The sequence below is a fragment of the Leptonychotes weddellii genome, chromosome 4 (genome assembly GCF_054177405.1).
Source record: "Leptonychotes weddellii isolate Sample4059 chromosome 4, ASM5417740v2, whole genome shotgun sequence".
NCBI lineage: Eukaryota > Metazoa > Chordata > Mammalia > Carnivora > Phocidae > Leptonychotes > Leptonychotes weddellii.
Genome location: NC_138372.1, coordinates 86,709,653 through 86,731,538, shown reverse-complemented (window position 1 = coordinate 86,731,538; position 21,886 = coordinate 86,709,653). Strand labels below are relative to the sequence as shown.

The window sequence follows — 21,886 nt, the reverse complement described above, 5'->3', positions numbered from 1 at the left end:
GATCATGACCTGAGCCGAAGGCAGACGCTTAACGACTGAGCCACGCAGGCGCCCCTAAAAATAAAATCTTAAAAAAATAAAATAAAATAGGCACAAAATGTCAGCTATTGTTGGGGCGCCTGGGTGGCTCAGTTGGTTAAGCGACTGCCTTCGGCTCAGGTCATGATCCCGGGGTCCTGGGATCGAGTCCCGCATCGGGCTCCCTGCTCAGCAGGGGGTCTGCTTCTCCCTCTGCCCTCTTCCCTCTCGTGCTCTCTGTCTCTCATTCTCTCTCTCAAATAAATAAAATCTTTAAAAAAAAAAAAAATGTCAGCTATTGTTAACTGGTCCTAGCAAGACAATTGCTGCTTTAAATTATCAAACCGAACAAACCCTTCAAATTATTAAGAAAATACTTTCTCTTTTCTAGAAATTCTTTGGATCCTAGTCACCTTATATTCCCCATCATTACAGTCTTTACCAAAAACTGTAAACAGCGGCAACCTTTTTACTGACCAAAAGTTCTCCAAAATGTCTCTGCTTCACTTCCCTTTAAAGTAGTAACACATCTTCCAAAGTTTACTTATGTTTTCAACCAGGCTACACTTAAAAAAGAATAGTAACCAATTGTACTTTTATAAATGTTTATTTTCTTTATATTATTCTACATCATTCCAGAAGTATTCAAGGATTAATAACTACATTTCTCCTCCTGAAAGAGATTTACCTTATTCTTACGCACTTGATAGAGTAAGTTCTGTTTGCATGAAATTCAATGCTATTTCCTAAGAGATTTTTTTTGTTTGAAGATATTTAGATGTTATTTTTTTAAGGCTTTACTTTATTTTTAAGATTTTATTTATTTATTTGAGATAGAGTGAGCGAGCGAGAGAGCAGGAGCAGGGGAGCAGAGGGAGAGGGTGAAGCAGGCTCCCCGCTGAGCAGGGACTCCATCCCAGGACTCTGGGATCATGAACTGAGCCGAAGGCAGACGTGCTTAACCGACGTGCTTAACCGACTGAGAACCCAGGTGCCCAAGGCTTTACTTTTTTTAAGAGCAGTTTTAGGTTCACAGCAAAACTAAGAAGTTACAGAAATTTTCCATACACTCCCTGCCCCCCAACATGCACACCTCTTCCATTATTAACACCCCTAGCGTAGTTCATTTGTTCATTTCATGAACTTATGCTGATACATCATCATCATCCAAAGCCCAGGGTTTACATTAGGGTTCACTGTTTTGTGGTGTACATTCTATAGATTTGGACAAATGTATGACATGTATCCACCATTATAGAATCATAGAGAATATATATATATATATATATTTTAAAGATTTTATTTATTTATTTGACAGAGAGACACAGCGAGAGAAGGAACACAAGCAGGGGGAGTGGGAGAGGGAAAAGCAGGCTTCCCACGGCGCAGGGAGCCCGATGCGGGGCTTGATCCCAGGACCCTGGGATCATGACCTGAGCTGAAGGCAGACGCTTAACGACTGAGCCACCCAGGCGCCCCAGAATCATAGAGAATATTCACTGTGCTCTGCCTACTCTTCCCTCCCTCCCCCTAGCGTGGTTTTGTTGTTTTCTTTTAAGATTTTTTAAGATTTATTTGAAACAGAGAGAGAGTTTGAGAGCAAGAGTGGGGACGGGGAGTGTGGGTGCAGAGGGAGAAGCCGACTCCCCACTGAGCAGGGAGCCCAACGTGGAGGTCCATCCCCGGACCCTGGGATCAGGACCTGAGCCGAAGGCAGATGCTTAACTGACTGAGCCACCCAGGTGCCCACCAACCGCCCTCATATTATTTTGACAAGAAATAATTTTTTTTTAAACATACATTGCCTCAATGTGGTTCATTTCTTCATCTGATTCTAAAGCTTTCAGTATATCAACAATAACCTGTCTGGGGCAATAATTTAATAGGCAAGTTCCAAGCTGCTGACATGTATATATGATAGTACAAAAGCTGTAGAATTGTGCCTTTATCAAATAAACAAATCCCTCCTGGCTGAGGGTTCTCAGAGGCTAGTGAGAATTTAATTTAGGGCTGTAATTCTAGAAAAAAAAAAATATTCTCAGTGATCTCTAGGACCAAATGGAATACTGGTTTCATTAAATAAAACTTACTGTAGCTGTTAGCTGTTTTTTTAAATTTCAAATAAACTAAATATTATTTTCCTAGTTTAGAACTAGAGACACTATAAACACTCAGAATGTACTTAGAAATAAAAATTTAGCTATATATAGTTTATCATTATCAGTAAGGGCGAAGGCTTAAAAGCATAAAATGTCTTAAATTAGGATCAATATTATAAAAAATGATGGCACTTCCAAATAATTTGCCTTGTTTACTCTTTTTAAACCATTTTAAAGTAGTTCTTAGAAACTGTTTCTCTATTAGCAACCAATTATAAGTTTTGTCAGGTAGAGAAAGCAGGTAAGTTTGTTTTAAGTAGAGCAATTTCATTCACTCATTCATTCATGGAAGATCTAATTGGCTTTATTTAATGATTAATGAATTGGGCAGCATCCCATCTAGCAAATAGAAAGGAACTCCCAACAATTTCATTTTCAAACTTCTATCAACTCTAGGGTGCCCGGGTGGCTCAGTTGGTTAAGCGACTGCCTTTGGCTCAGGTCATGATCCCGGGGTCCTGGGATTGAGTCCCACAATGGGCTTCCCTTGCTCAGCGGGAAGCCTGCTTCTCCCTCTCCCTCTGCCTGCCGCTCTCCCGGCTTGTGCTCTCTCTGTCAAATAAATAAATAAAATCTTTAAAAAAACAAACACACACAAACAAACAAAAAACCTATCAACTCTAAAGAATAATTGCTTGAAAATTTATTAATTATATGATACACATGGAATATCAAAGTATCTTCTCAACCAAATGTTAGTCAGGCTCCTCTGAGCCCTCTCTTCAGCTGGGCCTTGATCTTGGCTCCATCCTATCTATGACCTGCCTAACCCAGTCCTACCAAGAATCCTGTTGTCAGTTTAGTGAGAATTCCCCCACTTTTGATATCTGATCAAGTTCCTTATCCCCCACCTTTGATGTGTAAGTCCTCAATCTGCCTTTAACAAGACTCCTGTTAGATGTGTTTAGCAAGGGGTGCCTGGGTGGCTCAGATGGTTAACCGTCTGCCTTCGGCTCAGGTCGTGATCCCGGGGTCCTGAGATCGAGTCCCGCATCGGGCTCCCTGCTCAGCGGAGAGTCTGCCTCTCTCTCTCTCTCTGTCTCTTATGAATAAATAAATTAATTAATTAAAAAAAAAAAAGATGTGTTTAGCAAGAATCCCTCTACCCGTGATGTGTCCTCTTAGTAATTTTCTATCCACTGACCCTCTCATTCTGCTTGATGGCTATAGATCCCTGGCTGTTTCTGCCTCATTTGGAGCTGAGCTCTAGCTCTCTACACTAATGCAGAAATGTTGAATAAAGTCTTCTTATTTTAACAAGTGTCAGAATAATTTTTTCTTTAACAGGGCCATCATTGTATTTTATGTCACCTAGTGTAACAGTATAAAAACATGACATACTTAAGCATAAAACTTACAACAGACAAGAACCAAAAATCTGCTCTTGCCTATTTTATTTTCTAGTTAATCTTTCCCAACAATTCCCTTTTAACTTCTCTATGCATGAAGTTAGAAGGAAATCATCCCTTTGTTCTCATTCTGGACTCTCCTAATATAAAACCTCAGAATGTTGGTAAAAAGATTTCCAAGTATACGTCGTAAGTGTTCATTTAGAAGTTCAAAGTCAGTGGTAAGCCTTAAGACATCAGCTACTGAACAGAAAAAAAAAATTTAAGTACTGGCTCAATCTCAGTGAAGACTTAAAAAATTGTCTTAACTTAAATGCAAAGTACCATTGCTATTCATATGGAAGGAGGTAAGAGACCCTATTTATTTTTTTAAGATTTTATTTATTTATTTGACACACAGAGAGAGACAGAGAGCAAGGAAACGTGCGCACAAGCAGGCAGAGCAGCAGGCAGAGGGAGAGGGAGAAGCAGGCTCCCTGCTCAGCTGGGAGCCCAATGTGGGGCTCGATCCCAGGACCCCAGGATCATGACCTGAGCCAAAGGCAGATGCTTAACCGACTAAGCCACCCAGGTGCCCCAAGACCCTATTTGTTTTAATTAGAGGATCTAAATGTCTAGATCAAGAACTGAGGAAGTAAAAAAGTCAGATATGTTCTAATGAGTCAGAAAAAAAGATAAAAATGAGTGAAAAGATCACAGAAGTAACTTGTTGCTTAGGAGCTGTGTTAAAATGTACACACTCTCACCACCTATTCTAGGTGACTGGGTAGACAGTTAAAGGATTCCAAGCGCCAGATATACAATGGGCATTGTTTTGGAAATAGGAAGGCCAAGTTAAGAAACTAAGGAAAAATCCACACCGAACACCCTGAGATGCAGATGCCGAGAGCAATGACCAAAGTCCAAAAGGGCAGAGTTCCGTGGTGAGAACCTTTGCCGCATGGAAACAAAAGCAGTGGGAAACAGGAAGCTTCTGACATGAAGATCTACTGCACATCTGGCATGTTATGGCATTCTAAGTTAAAAGTACATCTTTTTGCCAATTTTAATTTTTCTTCAAAATCTTTGGAAGTCAGATGTAGTTTCCCATGCCAGCTTTAACATTTAACTGCTTAGGTCTTTGTTTCTTCATCTGTGGGTATAATACCTGCTTATATCTAGGACTGTTTTAAGAATCCAATGAAGTAACATGAGACAGACTTACACATAGCAGATACTTAAGTTTCTTTCCCTAAGTAAATGCCTAGATGTTACTGAAGTTTGAGTAACATGTTTTCTTTAAAGTTTGGATCTTTGTATTTACCAGTTTGTTCATTCACTCAAAACAACAGAACACTTTACTGGGTCCCAGGCACTGAGAGGAGTACTAAAGATAAAGACAAAAAGATTAGTGAAAGGGGCGCCTGGGCGGCTCAGTTGGTTAAGCGTCTGCCTTGGGCTCAGGTCATGATCCCAGGGTCCTGAGGTCAAGCCCCCATCAGGCTCGCTGCTCAGCAGGGAGTCCTCTCCCTCTCCCTATGCCCCCAACCCCTCACTTATGGGCTCTCGATCTCTTGCTCTCTCTCATTCTCAAATAAATAAATAAAATCTTAAAAAAAAAAAAAAGAATAGTGAAAGAAGCCAACAAATCCCCTTTTGCCTTAAGCTGATGGTTCTGAACTTCTGCTATATGTTAGGACACGCTGGGAACTTTAAAAATACTGATGCTTGGGTTTCACCCACAGAAACTCTGAGGTAACAGATATAGGGTATGGCTTGGGCATCAAGATTTTTTTTTTTTTTAAGATTGTATATAGTCAGCACCTTGGCTTTTCAAATTTTTGTACACTTTACCACTGTTAGCAAACAAATTTATACAAATAACAGCCCTCAGTAAAGATCTATCAATCATTTAAAAATAACTATAATTCAAAGCCAAATTACAGAGCACAGAACTTAAGAGGAAAGAGGAGATGGATATGGGCTGGGTTGGTGAAAGACTACTGTAAGGAAGCGGAAGGTGGGTCTAAACTGAGCTCTCCAAAGTGCTTTAGATTGTAGGGGGAAAAAAGAAGGAGGGCATTACAAATGAGGGAACAGGGGCGCCTGGGTGGCTCAGTTGGTTAAGCGACTGCCTTGAGCTCAGGTCATGATCCTGGAGTCCCAGGATCGAGTCCTGCATCGGGCTCCCTCCTGAGCAGGGAGTCTGCTTCTCCCTCTGACCCTCCCCCCTCCTCATGCTCTCTCTCTCAAATAAATAAATAAATAATCTTTAAAACAACAACAACACAAATGAGGGAACAGTAAGAATGACAAAAGGTAGGGAAAAAACAGCCTTTTGTAAGCAGAGCAGTTTCATAGGAACAGAGGCTTTATCTGGAGATAATAAAAGAGAAGAGTAGAATAAGATGAGTCAGATGACAGTAGTTTTGCTAATATCAAGTCTGGTTTTATTCTGTAGGTAATGGAGAAGTGCTGAAGCTTTCTGAGTGGGAAGCTCCATTAATAAAATTAAACAGTTAGTAATATGGAAGTATTGGAGTCCTCAATACGGCTTCACAAAATCTGAAAATCAGTCTGTCCTCTAACAGTTAGCTATGAAATCAAGACACATGCTATTAAAGTCAGATTCATTCATTCATTCATTCAACAAATATCTGACAGCGTACTATGTGTCAGCACTGTTTTAGGCAATGGAGACTCACCAGTGTATGGTTCTTGTGGACCTTACATTCAAATGGAGAAACAACAGACAACATTATATAAACTACATGGTCTGATAGCCATTGATAAATGCTAAGGAATAAAAAATAAAGGAAGGTAAGGGGATAATGAAATGTTAGGATTTGGAAATATACAGGGTGACCAGAGAAGATTTCATGACTTCTGATGAAAGAGCTGAAGGAAGTAAGGATATAGAAGAGAACTCCAGCGTACAGAGCAAATGCAAAGACCCTTTTAGGTGAGAAAGTGTGGTTAGAACAGGGAGGACCAGCAGAAAATAGGAGATGAGGTCAGAGAGGTAAGTGGTAAAGACACAGGGACTTGGAGTCAGAGTAAGAACTTTTATTCTGAAGAGGATGGGAAGCCATTGATTTTGAGCAAAAAAGTGACATGTTCCGACTTACATTTTCTAACCAGATTATTCTGGGTGCTGCACTGAAGATAGCCTGCTGGCTGGTGAGGAGGAGGCAAAAGTAGCAGCAGGGACACCAGAGAGAAAACTACTGCAATAACCTCAGTGAGCAATCACAGTGGCTTCTTCCATAGTATCTGGAATAAGGTGTGGTGAAAAACAGTCAAATTCTGGGTATATTTTGAAGGCAGAGCCTATAGGATTTGCTAATAGACTATATGTGGATTGTGAAAGAAACCGGAGTAAAAAATGACACTAAACTTTTTGGCCTGAGCAACTCAAGAATGAAGATGTTATTAAGAGGGGAAGGACTGCAGAAGCTGTAATATGTAAAATTTTGATACGTGAAAATGTAGAGAGAAAAAAGAGGCTGGAGGCAAAGAGAACAATTAAGAATGTTGTTAAAAATAATTCAAGCATCAGAAAAGGTCCTGAATGAAGACTAATAGGAAAAGGATATGCGGATGGGCTGGACGTATTGTTAAGTAAAAAGTACATTTGTTTGCTTGTATATGTACAGAATAGAAAAGGTATAGAAGAAAGTGGTAATATTGGCTGCCTCTTAGGAACTGGATGGCTAGAAAACAGGGTGGGAGACGTTTTACTCATGCCCTGTCCTACATTTTAATTTTAAGCAATGTGATTATAGTTCCTATACATTAAAAATAATTTTCTTAAAAATACTAATGGAGGGCGCCTGGGTGGCTCAGTCGTTAAGCGTCTGCCTTCGGCTCAGGTCATCATCCCAGGATCCTGGGATAGAGTCCCACATCGGGCTCCCTGCTCAGCGGGAAGCCTGCTTCTCCCTCTCCCACTCCCCCTGCTTGTGTTCCTGTTCTCGCTGTCTCTCTCTGTCATATAAATAAATAAAATCTTAAAAAAAAAAATACTAATGGAAATGGAGGAACGGAATCTAATGACAGGAAGGAAGAACTTACAGAACTGGAATACTATTTGAATGTGAGAGAAGAGGCTAAGAAGGAAAAAGATGATGCCAACGTTCTGAGCCTGTGTGACTAAAAGGGAACAATAGTGGAATGAACTGAAATGCAAAGGGTGTCAGGAGGTTCTGATGAAGGGAAAAGGGAAAACAACAGGTAAGTGCATGTTAAAATTATCACCTAGTTCAGAAATCCCCAAGTAGTTAAATGGTCTTCAGTATCATGACTGATTTCTCCTACCCAGGGTTTCTATTTTCAGGAGCTGATCCATATAAGAACTTGAACTTCTTCTTTTTTTTTTTTTGGCATGTGAGAAAGTGAGAGAAATTCCTGAGTAGAAAAGCACAAACGATACCTGATCTTATAGTGTGTGCTTTTCTGAGCTCTAAAGGAGAGAACTTAAAGCAGATGAAGGAAATACTTTTATTAGGGCTTCTGCAAGCCTAGATGTATATATTCATTGTCATTTGGGTATGCATAAGGCTTTGCAGTTTTATGGTATTTACCAAGTGGTATTTACCAGGAAAAATGCTCCCAGAGGGATCTAATGTTCCCAGCAGTGGCATGGCAGATCACCAGTAATAGCAGATGCTCAGGCACAACGAATGTCCAAAGAACCCAGAGTGTGGGACACATTCCGGAACCCAAGAAACCTAGAGATTACCAGAAATAATTGGGGGGAGGGGGAGGGGTGATGGAGCATGAGCTGAGGAAATATGAGAATGAAGGAAAAGTGTGATTGATTGGTCTCCTTCATATAAACAGGTTGTGCCTCAACTATGTACCTGGTGCTATGTTAGGCACTAAATAAAAAGATAGGGTTTCAGTTACCAAAGAATTCAGTTTCATTATCAGGCAAATGTGCAAAAGCAGAAAATGATAGAAACTCCTTAAACACTTTAATGTTTCATTTTTTAAAACAGACTGTTTTTATTAGTTTGTAAAAGTTGGTTAAACTTTGTTGAGTTACTTTGATCCAATTCTCCTTATCTATTTTACATGAAAACTGAGGCCCACACAGGTTAAGTGATGTTTCCAAAATCACACTGGTGGCTAAAAAGCTCAGCAGAGAGAGGTCAAATCTCCTGACACTCAGAATCATTCTTTCCCACTACATCACAATATTTCATTTATAATTCATTGAATGGACACCTCTATTCTGGTTTTTTCATTCATGGTTACATGGGAAAAACATGTGCATGTGAAAAAATGCACAGCTTCTGATTCAGACAAACCTAGGGTCTGAATTTTCCGACAAATTACACTACTTTCCTTAGCATTAACCTACACTCTTAACCAAAGACTGGGCATCTGAGTTTGCACCTGTTTAGGCTTTATGCGCCTATCCAAGGATTTTGTAACAGATTCTATAAATACTACTCAGCTAATCTAACTGAAAAAAGGGAAGATGAAGAATGGCAGTACTGGGGCGCCTGGGTGGCTCAGTCGTTAAGCGTCTGCCTTCGGCTCAGGTCATGATCCCAGGGTCCTGGGATCAAGCCCCACATCGGGCTTCCCGCTCGGCGGGAAGCCTGCTTCTCCCTCTCCCACTCCCCCTGCTGTGTTCCTTCTCTCGCTGTATCTCTCTCTGTCAAATAAATAAATAAAATCTTGAAAAAAAAAAAAAAAAGAATAGCAGTACTAATACGAATTGATGACTTGTTAGAAAACACCTATGGCAAATAAGCTCTAGGGTTTATCCTATGAGGGTAATAAATCATCTAGTAAATTAAGGAGGTAATATATAATTTAAAAATCCAATTTAAAAGGATATTTTTCATGAGCTCTAACAGAGCCCTCAAATTTCTTTATCTATTTACATTTTCACATCTCTCCTAAATAATTCTGATAAACCTGATTCTCAAAAAGTGCCTTAAAGGTGGTATGATTATCTAAGCTTAAGGCATATAGATTCATTTCTCAGTTACGGCATTTCTGAGTTTGTTCACAAATATCCTACTAGTTAATAAGCTGAAAGGAAAAATATGCTAATTGCACTTTTTTCAGCCTTAAAATTCTTTCTGCAATTACGTTTTAAAAATGCTGAATCATGAAATAAAGGAAACAGTGCAAGGAACCCAAATGAGAAGTTTGTCTCATACTTCAGGTTTCCTAATTATGGTATCTTGTCATTTTGGTCTTGTTAAGCATTTGGAACCAAGTAACTGAAGAGTCTGAGTGACTAGAAGAATACAACTCATTCTCAGAAACTGAACTCGAGGATAAAACTAAAAGCATTTATTTCTGCAAGTTATTTTACACTTTCAACTTCCTGTTTTATTTAGGCAGCTCATCATGACCATTTCAGGTAATAATGTAGAAGTTCAAAAACCCAACTTCCTCTTTGTAAAGTGATAAAAACCCTAAGCAGTTACTTATGAGAATGGTTGATCTTACTAGCTTTTATGGAAGTACTTGCAAGGAAATCAGAGACTACCAACACCAAATTCACCTCTGGGTTCACTGCTTTTAGGAAATGCAACAAAGATAAAAAGCAATATTAAAATATATATGCATCATGACATAAATGCCTTAAAAAAACCCAAATCAAATGCAGTTGAGAATTTGGTTAAAAAGAGGATAAAATGGAAACTTTATAGAGTTCCTTAAAGGAAGAATCAATACAAATTACAGCTGAAAATATCCTGATTTTAAAAATTTGTAATTGTGCCTTGGCTGTGAAAATTTTATAGGACAAGAATCTCTCTTAAGGGTTGTTTATGAATGCTAAGACATTCATATCAACTAGTTTTGTTGGAAAAATACTTCAATTCCTGAACTCCTGAGTTAAAAGGAATTAGAAGTCTGGAGGAAAAGGGGGCAATGTAGCTATGAAGCTAAAGGAGAACTGAAGTAATCTTACAAGTCAAGGCCCTTTCTTTTTACTTACAGATTCACAACAGAGAAATACAGTTCAGTTTCTGTCTGGGAATAAGAATATAACAAAATTTCAGTGATCTCAAATCATATGGATTATATGAGACTTCTTAATATCAGCTATTCGTAGTTATCCACAATAATGAAGATGTAGCTAATCTAAAACTGTTTACTGAATATGAAATTCATCAGCATTTTTGGACAGATTTACCATACTAATTTTGACATGCTTGCTGTGTCATTATTAAAATTAAGCAACAAAAGAAGTATGCTGGGAAGTAAGAGGAAACTGGTCACAAATCTGTTATAAAATCAAGACTATTAACGTTACTAAACATTGTCAATATCCAAAGACATCTCAATTTGCACTTTTCTTTTGAAATACATGTATTATATTTTCCCAAGTTTAATTAAAAAGTCATTCTAACCTATTGTGAAAGACAAAAACCCAACAATACTAGTAAACATAGTATTGTTTGGACACCATAAACTTTGAAGTTTACTGTTATTTAAGTTTTTAGTGAAATTTTGTTGTAACAATATTTTTCCTTAAAACAAGTAGACCATCAGTTGAGCTAACAAATGTTTGGTTATTCCGATTTTTACTATAATTTAATTTCATCCAAATCAAAACTCTTTGACTTAGACTAGACATTTTATTACAGTCTTCTCGTCAGCATAAATTCATATATACGATGTCCTTTTCTCCCCTAAGTTTTACACATGAGAATTTTCAAGAATGAGAAAATTCAATGCTAAAGTATTATTCAATGACTTGTGTTTAGCACATTCTTCAGTATTTCAAAATGACAAGGTATATGTAAGTATGACATATCAAATTATTCTGTACCGAGTACTCCTGGATCATAAACAGTCCCTTGCGCCATCCCATTCTCTTTTATTAAAAAAAGAAAGAGCCCAGACACATTTACAGAGCAAGAAAGAGTGCACTTTTTGTTACAGCCACTGTGGGAAACAAAAGACATAATTCTTGTCCTACAACGAGTCATCTAGTGAAATCACTCTAATTTCTACAGGCCCTAAAATCAGGTAGTTACTGAAAAGCCTGACAAAGTGTTAAGAAAGGTGTGCAGCTGTCAGCAAAAATTATTCCACCTAACGTAGAATATGCTCTTGTATTTAAAACACATTTGAAGAAGTAAATAGGCAAATTACACACTGACAAATTTAATTATACTCAAATACACCACAGTGGAGCATCAAAGAAGGCACGATGTTTTGTCCAGACTTGAATGTGTTAATATGAAGTTTATGTGCTATATAAAAAACCTTTATAGAGTTAAAAAAAAAAAAAATCCGCTGGCTATTCTTGATTTGTTAACAAGAAATAGAAAACTATTTTTCAAAAATTACCGTTAATAGGATGTAAGACGCAAGGGATGGAGTCATCGCGGGCTTATGTGCATACATACAATCAATCAAGGGAGTGTCTACGGGGAAGAGTGGTGTTCAAATTCTGAAGCAAATGTCCTGAGGCTTACACATTTATTACTGAGAATCAGTTCAGCCGATAGAAAAGAGTGGATGGGCGGACAACACATGGGGACCTCTCCCTGTCGAGGAGTCGTGACAGCAAAATCACTTCCCGAGGAAGGAGGAGCAAAAGGGAAGTTAAGAGGCCACCCTGACCAGGAAGTGACTCGCCCTAAACTAGCCTCAATCATATTTAAAAATGGGGGGATGGGGAGAGCCCCAACAGTTAAAGGCGGTAAAATAACTGCTTCTTGATACGTCGAGACATCACCATTGCCCCCTCTCTTAATTACAGAAAAAAGTCCACAGTCACGATTCAATAAAGGAAAGTCTCTTCTCTTGCACGAAGGTCACTGGGCTGTGCCTCAGGCCCAGGAGGAGAAAAAGAGAGTTGAGGAATGGGGAACTGGGGCCACCGTGAGGCAGACGAAAGCCCCTAAAGAGAGAAGCGTCCCAACTGCAGAGCGTATATCAGCACAGGCCAAGGAGCTTCTTTTTCCTGGGGACACTGCCAGGGTTCCCACCGCTGCCAGGTCGGGCCCCTGTTCCCTGTCGCGAGAGGAGGCAAGAGAGAGAGGCGGACCCCTTACCTTCTCTTCATCCGACACCCGGTCCTCGAAGTCGGCCATCTTGGGCTGCTCTGGCCCAACCCGGTCCCGGCGCGAGGCAGGCCGGGAAGGAAGCTGAGTGATGGAATCACCGCGGGGGCCGTCGGAAGGACCCGCCCGGAAACGCCGACCTAGAGGGCGCCATCTCAGTTACGGGCGGGGAGGTGGTTTCGAGCGTCGGCGCTCCGGGAAGTCTCAAACTCTGCCTTAAGCCTTTTCCTTAAATGATTTTAAGTCTAATCGCTTCCTCACTGAGTTACATTCATTTCCCCCATTCATCTGTGAGACGCCGGGAGCGTGTTTCGACTATTTCTGACACCCGAGCTCCATCCGACCAAATAGCAATTGCTACTGTAGGTTTTCCCAGTACCAGTGATCTCCGTGGCAACCCGAGTCCAAAGGGCTAAGTGCTGCTCGGGCCCTGGAACGGTCGGTGGCTTTTCCAACCCCAGGAATAGGGTGAGAGGTGACTCTCACACGTATGGAAGCAAAAACATTTCACTCCGAGATCACATCTCAGTCCAGTTCCTCCAGAATATGTGCCGCTAGTCACCCCTTCCCGCCCTTCGAAGGAAAGGTAACCCCAGTCCTGGGACTCTCCTCCACCTTCCAAATTTTCTTGGTCCGCTTTCCTTGGGACTCAGCCTTCACAGAGGCCAACTTCAGGTCCGCCACTATCCCAGGATTCCCGACTCCCGGTTTCCTGCCCTTCTCCCCTCCCAGCTCCCGGAGCCTGCGGGAGCGGCAAGATGGCGGACGGTGACGGCTTGAGTGAAGCAGCGAGTGCTGCGGCATCTCCTCCTGCACCTGCTCCCGGCCTGAGCCCGTCGCTGGGCTGGAGGGAGCGGCTGCGGGCCGGGCTGGCGGGGACTGGGGCCTCGCTGTGGTTCGTGGCGGGGCTGGGACTGCTTTACGCTCTGAGGGTCCCGCTGAGGCTGTGTGAGAATTTGGCTGCGGGTGAGAGGCCCAGACCTCCCTGGGGATGGGCGGGGGAGCTAGAAGAGGGGCCGGGGCCAAGGGGCAAAGGGTAGAGATTCTCCGCAGTCACTGGAGGGCTTTGGAGAATGAGTCGGTGGTGCGCGACCTAGTAGCAACTCCGCAGCTGATTGTCAAACCTGAGCCGCAGCTATGGGCTCCTCCCTTGAGCTCTTAAGATCCGCCCTCTCTCTTCTGTCCTCGTTTACCCGAGGAAGAGCCACCTGACAAGCTGTAGGCTTCAGGTAGTATGACAGATGAGAGCATTTTCATATCGGTTGCAGAATTTATATACACTCCCAGCATTGGTAGGATCCCTTGAAAATCATTCTTTTGAGTCTTTCGCGGATTAGCTAAGAGTTCCCACACCCAGACAACAAAGATGAGCGCTTCTGCAAAGACCTAAAAGGAAAAAAATGCCATGACCTTAGCCAACTATTATCATATTTTAAGATAGTTCTGTCAAGAAAGTTTTCGTGGTATCTTGGTCTGTTGTTTGCTTTAGGCTTTATCTTGAGTAATAAAACAGTACAGGAAGTAAAGGGAAAGAGCTACAAACAGTAATGGGTTCTTTCCTTACTTCTTTCAACATTTGTAGAAAGCTTGCTATATTAGTCTGAGCTGAAGATACAAAGACGTGTAAGAAGTAATGATCCCCGTGGATTCTGCAAATACTATCCTTTACCTGTAGCCAGGACAAAGTGGATGGGAGCCAGGGCCTCTTACCATGTCATTACAGTATTTCCACTCAAGCTCTGAACAAGATGAAAGTATTTCTGCTGTGTGATGACTGTGACTATCAGTACCTGTGGTTTATTTTTCTGCAGCAAGAAAAGGCAAATGTCTCCTTTTCTACTTCATAAAATGACCTGAAATACTGTGAGATAATGTTCTGAAATATTTTGGACTTTTTAAAACATAGGTTCTATATAAGTTCAGATATAACTAACATACTAAAACAAACTAAAAAAATTGGCCTTCCTAGACTGTTTGAAAGAGCTAATTTGGTGTCTCTGTCACTGGTTAATGAAGTGCTTACTAGTGATTTGCATGCTCAGTGAAATATTATTCATTGACTTTTATAATTTATTTTTCCACGTGTTAACTAGATCACCATTTAGATGAGAGTAGTTAACTATGATAGATTTTTATTTATTTCTGAAACCCGTAGTATTTATGAGACAGTTATTTGAAGTGAAAAATCTGGTCCAGGCTTTCAGTGAGTCAGGTTCACGGAGTTCTCTCAGTCTGTTGCTATTGTCTTTGGTTTATTTTGCCTCTCTATCTGACATACCAAATACATACATATACTCTAATTTGAAACACTGGTTTGTACCTCACCAAAATAATTAGGGAGTGGTTCTAAATCTCTTGTAACAGGATGTTTGTTTAGTTTATCCTTAGGGATTTGCAAAACTTCTTGTCAAAGTTATGGTTGATAGGTTCTTAATTTATTCTCAAAAGTAAACTGAATTATCTCATTTTGATTTGCTTATTTAACAAATTATCAGTTTAAAATGCTACCCTTACATGTTCAAAGGTAATTTTTAAGATATGATAGAATGGGAATTTAAAGTACCTTTTTAGGGGCGCCTGGGTGGCTCAGTCGTTAAGCGACTGCCTTCGGTTCAGGTCATGATCCCGGAGTCCTGGGATCGAGCCCCGCATCCAGCCCGTATTGGGCTCCCTGCTCAGCAGGAAGCCTGCTTCTCCCTCTCCCACTCCCCCTGCTTGTGTTGCCTCTCTCACTGTGTCTCTCTCTCTGTCAAATAAATTAAACAAATCTTTAAAAAAAAAAAAACCTTTTTAAAAATTACAACTTTCTCAAATGAATCTCATACTAGATATTAAAACTATTTATGTTCCTCCACTCATAAAGATACCTGCATATTTGTAACTTGAGTATTTTGAATTTGCGTTTTTTTTAAACTTTGATTTTTTTTTTTTTTCCCTTTTGCAGTGACAGTATTTTTAAATTCATTGACACCCAAATTCTACGTGGCACTTACAGGAACATCTTCTTTGATATCAGGACTAATATTTGTAAGTAGTTTCCATTTCCTTCATGGTTTGGTATTTATCTAAAGATCAAATATCTTTATGGTTACAATAATTATAAATACTTATAGATCAGCATTCTCAACATATTTCAGAATTTGAAAAAACACTGCATCTTCCTCTCCGCTTTTAGAGACTGGCAGTATTCATTTGTATATGAAAGACTATTGTATAATGGAAGGGGCAGGGGTTGGTGGTGGGTTCCCAACTAAATGCTTGCAGGGCCCAATTTAGTAACAAAAATGAATGAAATAGAGTGTAAAAATTAAGTTCCTTATTTACTTTTAGGACTGGGTAATCTGGACAATGCATGCTGCTTCTGGAAGGGGATAAAGCTAGTTGTTGCCATATAGATTCGCAGACCACTATAATGAGATCTTCCAATTTTTCATATGATTTTGAAAGAATCTGGATGCAACAAGTTTTTATATAAAAGTCTCCCAATACTTTAATCTTAGCAACATCGGGCAAACTAAAAATTGTGTCTTGAATTCAGCCTATAGGTTGCCAATTATCTTCTCTGGAGTATTTAAGAGCAGAGTATTGGAGCCAAGCTAACCATCCCTTTATTTATTTATTTTTTGTCAGAAGAAAATTTTTAATTGAAGTATAGCTGACATACAATATTATATTAGTTTTCAGAACCATCACTTTAGTTGTGTGACTTTGAGCAAATTAATTAACTTTTCTAAGCTTTAATTTCCTCATCTATAAACTGGGGATGATAATATCAACTTCATAGGATTATGAAAACTAAATGAGATAATGTGTCTAAGAGCTTTCAATAACATGGTAGCTAGCCCAGAGTGAGCACTTAATGAATTTTGGGCCATTATTATTCTGAGATGTCTTAACTTTCATTCAGCTTTCCCTTGTCTTAATTGGCTGAACTATCATTTTCAATTAAGAAATTTAAAAATATATATACATAATCTCTATTAACATCCCTGGGAACTAGTGTTTCCTAGTATAAACTTTGGAAAAATACTGCTACAGATAAAAATCTTAGGAAGTATGGCATACATGACCAGTGAATTTTTCTGTGCTTTTTTTCTCATCTCTAGATGGTGCTCTTCTATTATAGTAGAAATAATGGCATTTGTATTGGAGTGTTTTTTGTTTCTGGTTTTTTTTTTTAATAGGGACTAATACTTGGCCATTTTGTTAAAGTGAAATGCTAGACAAGAAAGGGATTTTCTCTTGATAAAAAAAAAAAAAATACTGAGGAATTTAAGATAAAATCTATGTGTTAGTATAGTTAAATTAGTTAAAATTTACTGCTTATAAAGCCCACTCATAGTTAAGCATATTTTAGCATATTTAGTCAATAACACGTAAAAATCTAAATAAAGAGAATGATCTATCTCTAAACAACTGACGGGTGGAAAAAGCATTAGTCTTGGAACCAGAAGATGTAGTTTTGAGTCTCAACTCTGCCACTTAATAGCTGATAACTTTGGGCAACTCACATAATTCTCTGAGTCCTCATTTATAAGGGCGGAAAAGCTTACATATACATTATAGATGTATAAAACATAACATGTATAATATATAAAACAGTTCTTAACACTTGTTCTTCTTTTTTAAACCAGAGTTTTAAATTTACAAAAATTAAGAAATTCATACTGTAGTAGCATCATATGGTGATGGTACACTTGTGGTGAGCAAAGCATAATGTGTAGAGAAGTCAGATCACTATATTATACACCTGAAACTAATGTAACATTGTGGATCAACTATACTCAAATAAAAAAACTTTTTTAAGTAAATGAATTAGGCTCAGTAAGAGATTAACAACAGTAGCTAATAATAAAATAGAGTGGTTATAACAATATACAATAAGAAAATTAGGAAATTCAAGTAACATTTTAAAGGTTAAACTGTGTCATGACCCTTATAATATTGATGAGTTTTTATTAGCAAAGGTTATTATGTTTATAATTTCTTTTACCCCCTGAAATACTGAAGCTATCTATGCTGTTTGTGTTACTTCCATCTGAAGGGGTAGGAGCTAGCGTGCTTGGGAGCTTGAAGAATAACAATGAAGCCAGTTGTTTAGCTAATTATTACAAGTGAAAAGATTACTCTGAAAGGAAAATGCAAGATCCAGTGAGAGTGCATATAATACTCTTTTCTGTTCTGTGGAATCAGGGAAAGTTCCCTGAGGACCTGTCATTTAAGCTGAAACCTGAAAGAGCCAGGTAAAGGTAGTTGAGAATGCTAGAGTGTCCAAATATGAAACATTCTTCTAATTCAACACAGAGAGCTTTTTTTTTTTTTAAGTAATCTCTAGCCCAACATGGGGCTTGAACTTACAACCTGGAGATTAAGAGTTGCATGCTCTGCTGACTGAGCCAGCCAGGCGCTCCCACAGAGCTTCTTTTGATTCCTCTTTTTATAACAGTGATAGATCTTGAAAACATAAAAGAGTGAATATCCTGATTTTTAAATGGTTCAATATGAGAATCAGCCTCTTATCCTACATTAATTATACTGCCAAATACTGGAGTAGTACTTCATTGTTCAAAAGGCATTTACAATTCTTGTTAACCATATTTAATAGATAGGACATTGAGGCTCTGAGAGGCTAGAGGTTAAGTGACTTACCCAGAGCACACAGGTGGACTGGGAGTCAAATGTGGGCTTTCTACCCCTAGTCTTAATCCACCATGCTAGTTATTTCAAAATTGTTTTTCTTTTAATTATGCTACAGATGGAGTAAAATGACAATGTAACGTAACAGAGTTAGATTATTTACAGATTAAATGCTTCTTGCTGGTTTGTTTGTTTGTTTGTTTTAAGTAATCTCTACACCCAACATGGAGCTCAAACTCACAACCCAGAGACCAAGAGTCACATGCCCTACCGACTGAGCCAGCCAGGCACCCTTGTTTCTTGTTGTTTTTTTTAATATTTCATTTACAGATATATTTCTTCTAGTTTTGCCTCAGCTTGTCTAAATTTCATAACAAAGCTATAAAAAGGGTATTTTATTTTTGCCTGGCTATTGGGGAATCTTATGTTTGGCTTATTTTTTGGGAGGAGAGGACATTTAAAATTAAATTAAATGGGAACATCGTGAAAGAATGTTTTAATTTGAGCTCATATGTCTGCTGATCAGTTCTATTTTAAGTCAAGGATTTTTTGTTTGTTTGTCATAGATATTTGAATGGTGGTACTTCCATAAGCACGGCACATCTTTTATTGAACAAGTGTCTATGAGCCATTTGCGACCACTGATGGGAGGAACAGAAAGCAGCATTTCAGAGTCAGGTTCTCCTTCTAGCAACAGAGAAAGTGAAAACAGCAGACAGAATTTGTCAGGTGACTATTTATGTAAAAAGTTTTCAGAGCTGTATAGTTAAGATTGTGTTTGTCTCTGGGAGAGAGAAAACTCACAACAGAGAGAAGTTTGTCTTTCATGTAAATATAGGTAACCTGCAGCTGATACGGAGAGCAATGATCATCAGAGACCCAGTCTCCCATTTTGTTAGCCTGCCATCTCTAAGTGAAGTTTTTCCTTGTGGTCCAAGACAGTTGCTCTCGTTTATGCCATCATACCCACATTCTAATCAGCAGGAAGGAGACTAGGCCAGTAGAAGGCCACCCTTTCCCCCTACTCAATCCCACAGCAGCCAAGGATACTTCTTGGAGTGTTACATACTATTTCAGCTTACTTCCTACTGGTCAGACCTCTGCCAAATGGCCACAAGTAGCTATAAGGGAAGCTAGAAATTGTAACCATTTTCTTAGCATACATATGCTCAGCTAGTAATTAGGAGATCTTCTTAGATAAAGGAGAGAACAGAGACAATTAGCCGTTTCTGCGAACATAGCAAAGTTAGGAAAAATACTTTTTCTTCTCAATATATTTACAAAGGCATCAAAATCTTAGTTATTCATGTATAGATAATCCATTGTCATACTTTAATTGTAGGCTATTCCTCTATATGTATCCAGTAATACAAAGTAAATATTATTAATGATATGCAATTAGGAAAGTAAAAATTTGAAGGCCAGATAGAAATGATATTTTTGGATTATTGTCCCTTTAATTTTATATCAGTAAAATTCATACAGTGATAATACAAGTGACCTAATTCCATAGAGTGCCATAAAGTCTCATTTGTTCAGTAAACCTAACCACTAGAGTTGTATTAGTTTAGTAGAAAAATACTGCCACTTTTTAGGTGGTCAGGGAAAGTCTCTGAGAGAGTGCCATTTAAGCTGAGCCCTGAAGCATGAATGGTATTGACCAGGAATAGTAGGGATGGGATTGGCAACCATTTAAGAGTACAGGAAGGAATAATGGTATTTTTCTTTCCCCTTTTCTTTTCTCCTCTTTCATAAAATAATTACAGAACTCCTAAGAATGAGACATATTAAGATGAATATGACATAGATCTGTCCGCAAGAAGCTGAGTCCAGTATGTAAATAATTATGACAAAAATGCATTATGTAATCTTATTCCATGTTGTGAGATTGAGTATATCATTGCATACAGAGAGCGGAGACACTCCCTACCCTGCACTCTAGCCTAGCTATACTGTGCAGCTTTTATGATCCTTCCTCTCCTTAGAATGTTCTTAATCTGGCAACCTTCTACTCATCTTTTACCATGATTCAATATCAGTTCAAATGTTACCTCCTTTCTAAAGCCTTTTCTAATTTCCCCAGAGAAAAATTAATCACTTTCTTTTTTTCTTCTCTTGGAACAAAAGTATCTCTACTATAGCACTTATCACACAGTTTAGATGGTAGTTTACGTGACTGACTCTCATGTGACTTTTCATTCATTTAAACAAGTCAGTTCCAAATGCTGTGTTAGGCTCCAAGAATACAAAAATGAACAAAGTTGTAAAAGCTCATATTCTAAAGGGAGAAACTGAAAACCAAATGGATAATCACATTGTAATATGTTAAGTGAAGTGCTGTAATTGAATTATGAACTAAATGCTATAGAGATAAAAATAGGAGAATGACTAGATTTAATTGTATGCTGCGTGACAGCAGGGGTGGTCCGGGCCTTATTCATCTTTGTGCTGTCTGGCTAGCACTGTGCATAGCATACAGTGACTATACAATGAATGTTGTATAGTATTTTTCTATACTGCAGTTGATTTAACTGCAGTTGATTAAGCTAATTCATTTCCCTTTTTCCTCCCCTTTGTTTTTTAGAATGCAAGGTATGGAGAAACCCTCTAAATCTTTTCCGAGGAGCAGAATATAGGAGGTATTACTTTTTTTTAAGATTTTATTTATTTATTTGAGACAGAGAGAATGAGAGAGAGCACATGAGAGGGGGGAGGGTCAGAGGGAGAAGCAGGCTCCCTGCCGAGCAGGGAGCCCGATGCGGGACTCGATCCAGGGACTCCAGGATCATGACCTGAGCCGAAGGCAGTCGCTTAACCAACTGAGCCACCCAGGCGCCCGGAGGTATTACATTTTGCTTTCAGTATAATTATAGCATTAGTTTGAGAGTAGAAGTATTACGGAAACATTTGTTTTTATAAACACATCACAGCTCTTCTAGTTGGAGACACTGATGTATAATAAGGGAAAATGATTAGCCCAAGCTTTAATTGGCAGCATCTTCACTATATTTACTTCAATAATCATGAGAAACATTGCTTCAAACCATATGTTTGTGATAATAGTAAGTATACATTTGGCTCCTGGTTTTGGCAAAAAGCCTTTTCAGAGAATTCATGAGATTAAGAAAAGAAGTACAAATGTCAACATATGGTTTTACATATATGCTCAATTCCAAAATTTGAGGACTCACTAGAAAATATCAATTTGAACGTTGAATATGAACTTCATTTGTGCAACAGTACAGGGTATAGTATTTTTTTTAATTTTTTGAAAGAGAGAGCACACGCGCATGTCTGGGGAGGAGCAGAGGCAGAGGAAAGAGAGACTTTCAAGCGAACTCCCCCAACATGGGGCTTCATCTCATGACCCTGATACCATGACCTGAGCTGAAATCAAGAGTTGGTCGCTCAACCAACTGAGCCACCCAGGCGCCCCTTGTATTTTATATTTCTATTTGCTATCCACACTACTGTGTCCATTTCTCTTCTGGTTTTAACTCTAGATGAGAAAACAGCTTTTGACACTTAAACCCAAAGATACTTTGTTTTAATAAGAATTGTGTTTTACCTGGAGGTAGACTGGGGCATGTTATTTAATTCATTGAACAAGAAACATTAGGTGTCTACTATGTATGGCCACTGTGCAAAATGATGGGGATACAGAGTGACTGAGCAATAATCCCTGTGCTTAAAGACT

At 38.9% G+C, this 21,886-nt stretch overlaps 2 protein-coding genes across 17 annotated transcripts in view; one reads left to right on the top strand and one right to left on the bottom strand.

The window, feature by feature from the left end:
* CAPZA1 (capping actin protein of muscle Z-line subunit alpha 1) overlaps positions 1-12,847 on the bottom strand; it is a 50,268-nt gene extending 37,421 nt beyond the window's left edge. Inside the window, exon 1 of one of the 3 annotated variants that reach the window (XM_081815690.1) lies at positions 12,544-12,847. In XM_081815690.1, coding sequence (XP_081671816.1) covers positions 12,544-12,582 — 39 coding nt within the window. In that variant the 5' untranslated portion in view covers positions 12,583-12,847. Of the gene's footprint in view, positions 1-11,833; positions 12,071-12,543 lie in introns of those variants that run through there. The other 2 variants (XM_081815691.1, XM_081815689.1) reach the window with 2 other exon arrangements.
* A 270-nt stretch (positions 12,848-13,117) lies between these two features.
* The window catches only part of ST7L (suppression of tumorigenicity 7 like), a 164,053-nt gene continuing 155,284 nt past the window's right edge, over positions 13,118-21,886 (top strand). For 8 of the 14 annotated variants that reach the window (XR_014144083.1, XR_014144084.1, XM_081815678.1 and 5 more), the window contains exons 1-4: positions 13,118-13,518; positions 15,497-15,579; positions 18,756-18,918; positions 20,774-20,828. Coding sequence is in view for 9 of the 14 variants with exons in the window: in XM_081815678.1 (XP_081671804.1) it covers positions 13,311-13,518; positions 15,497-15,579; positions 18,756-18,918; positions 20,774-20,828 (509 nt within the window). In the remaining 5 variants the exon portion in view is untranslated. Of the gene's footprint in view, positions 13,519-13,565; positions 14,373-15,496; positions 15,580-18,755; positions 18,919-20,000; positions 20,022-20,773; positions 20,829-21,886 lie in introns of those variants that run through there. The other 6 variants (XM_081815684.1, XM_081815685.1, XM_081815681.1 and 3 more) reach the window with 6 other exon arrangements.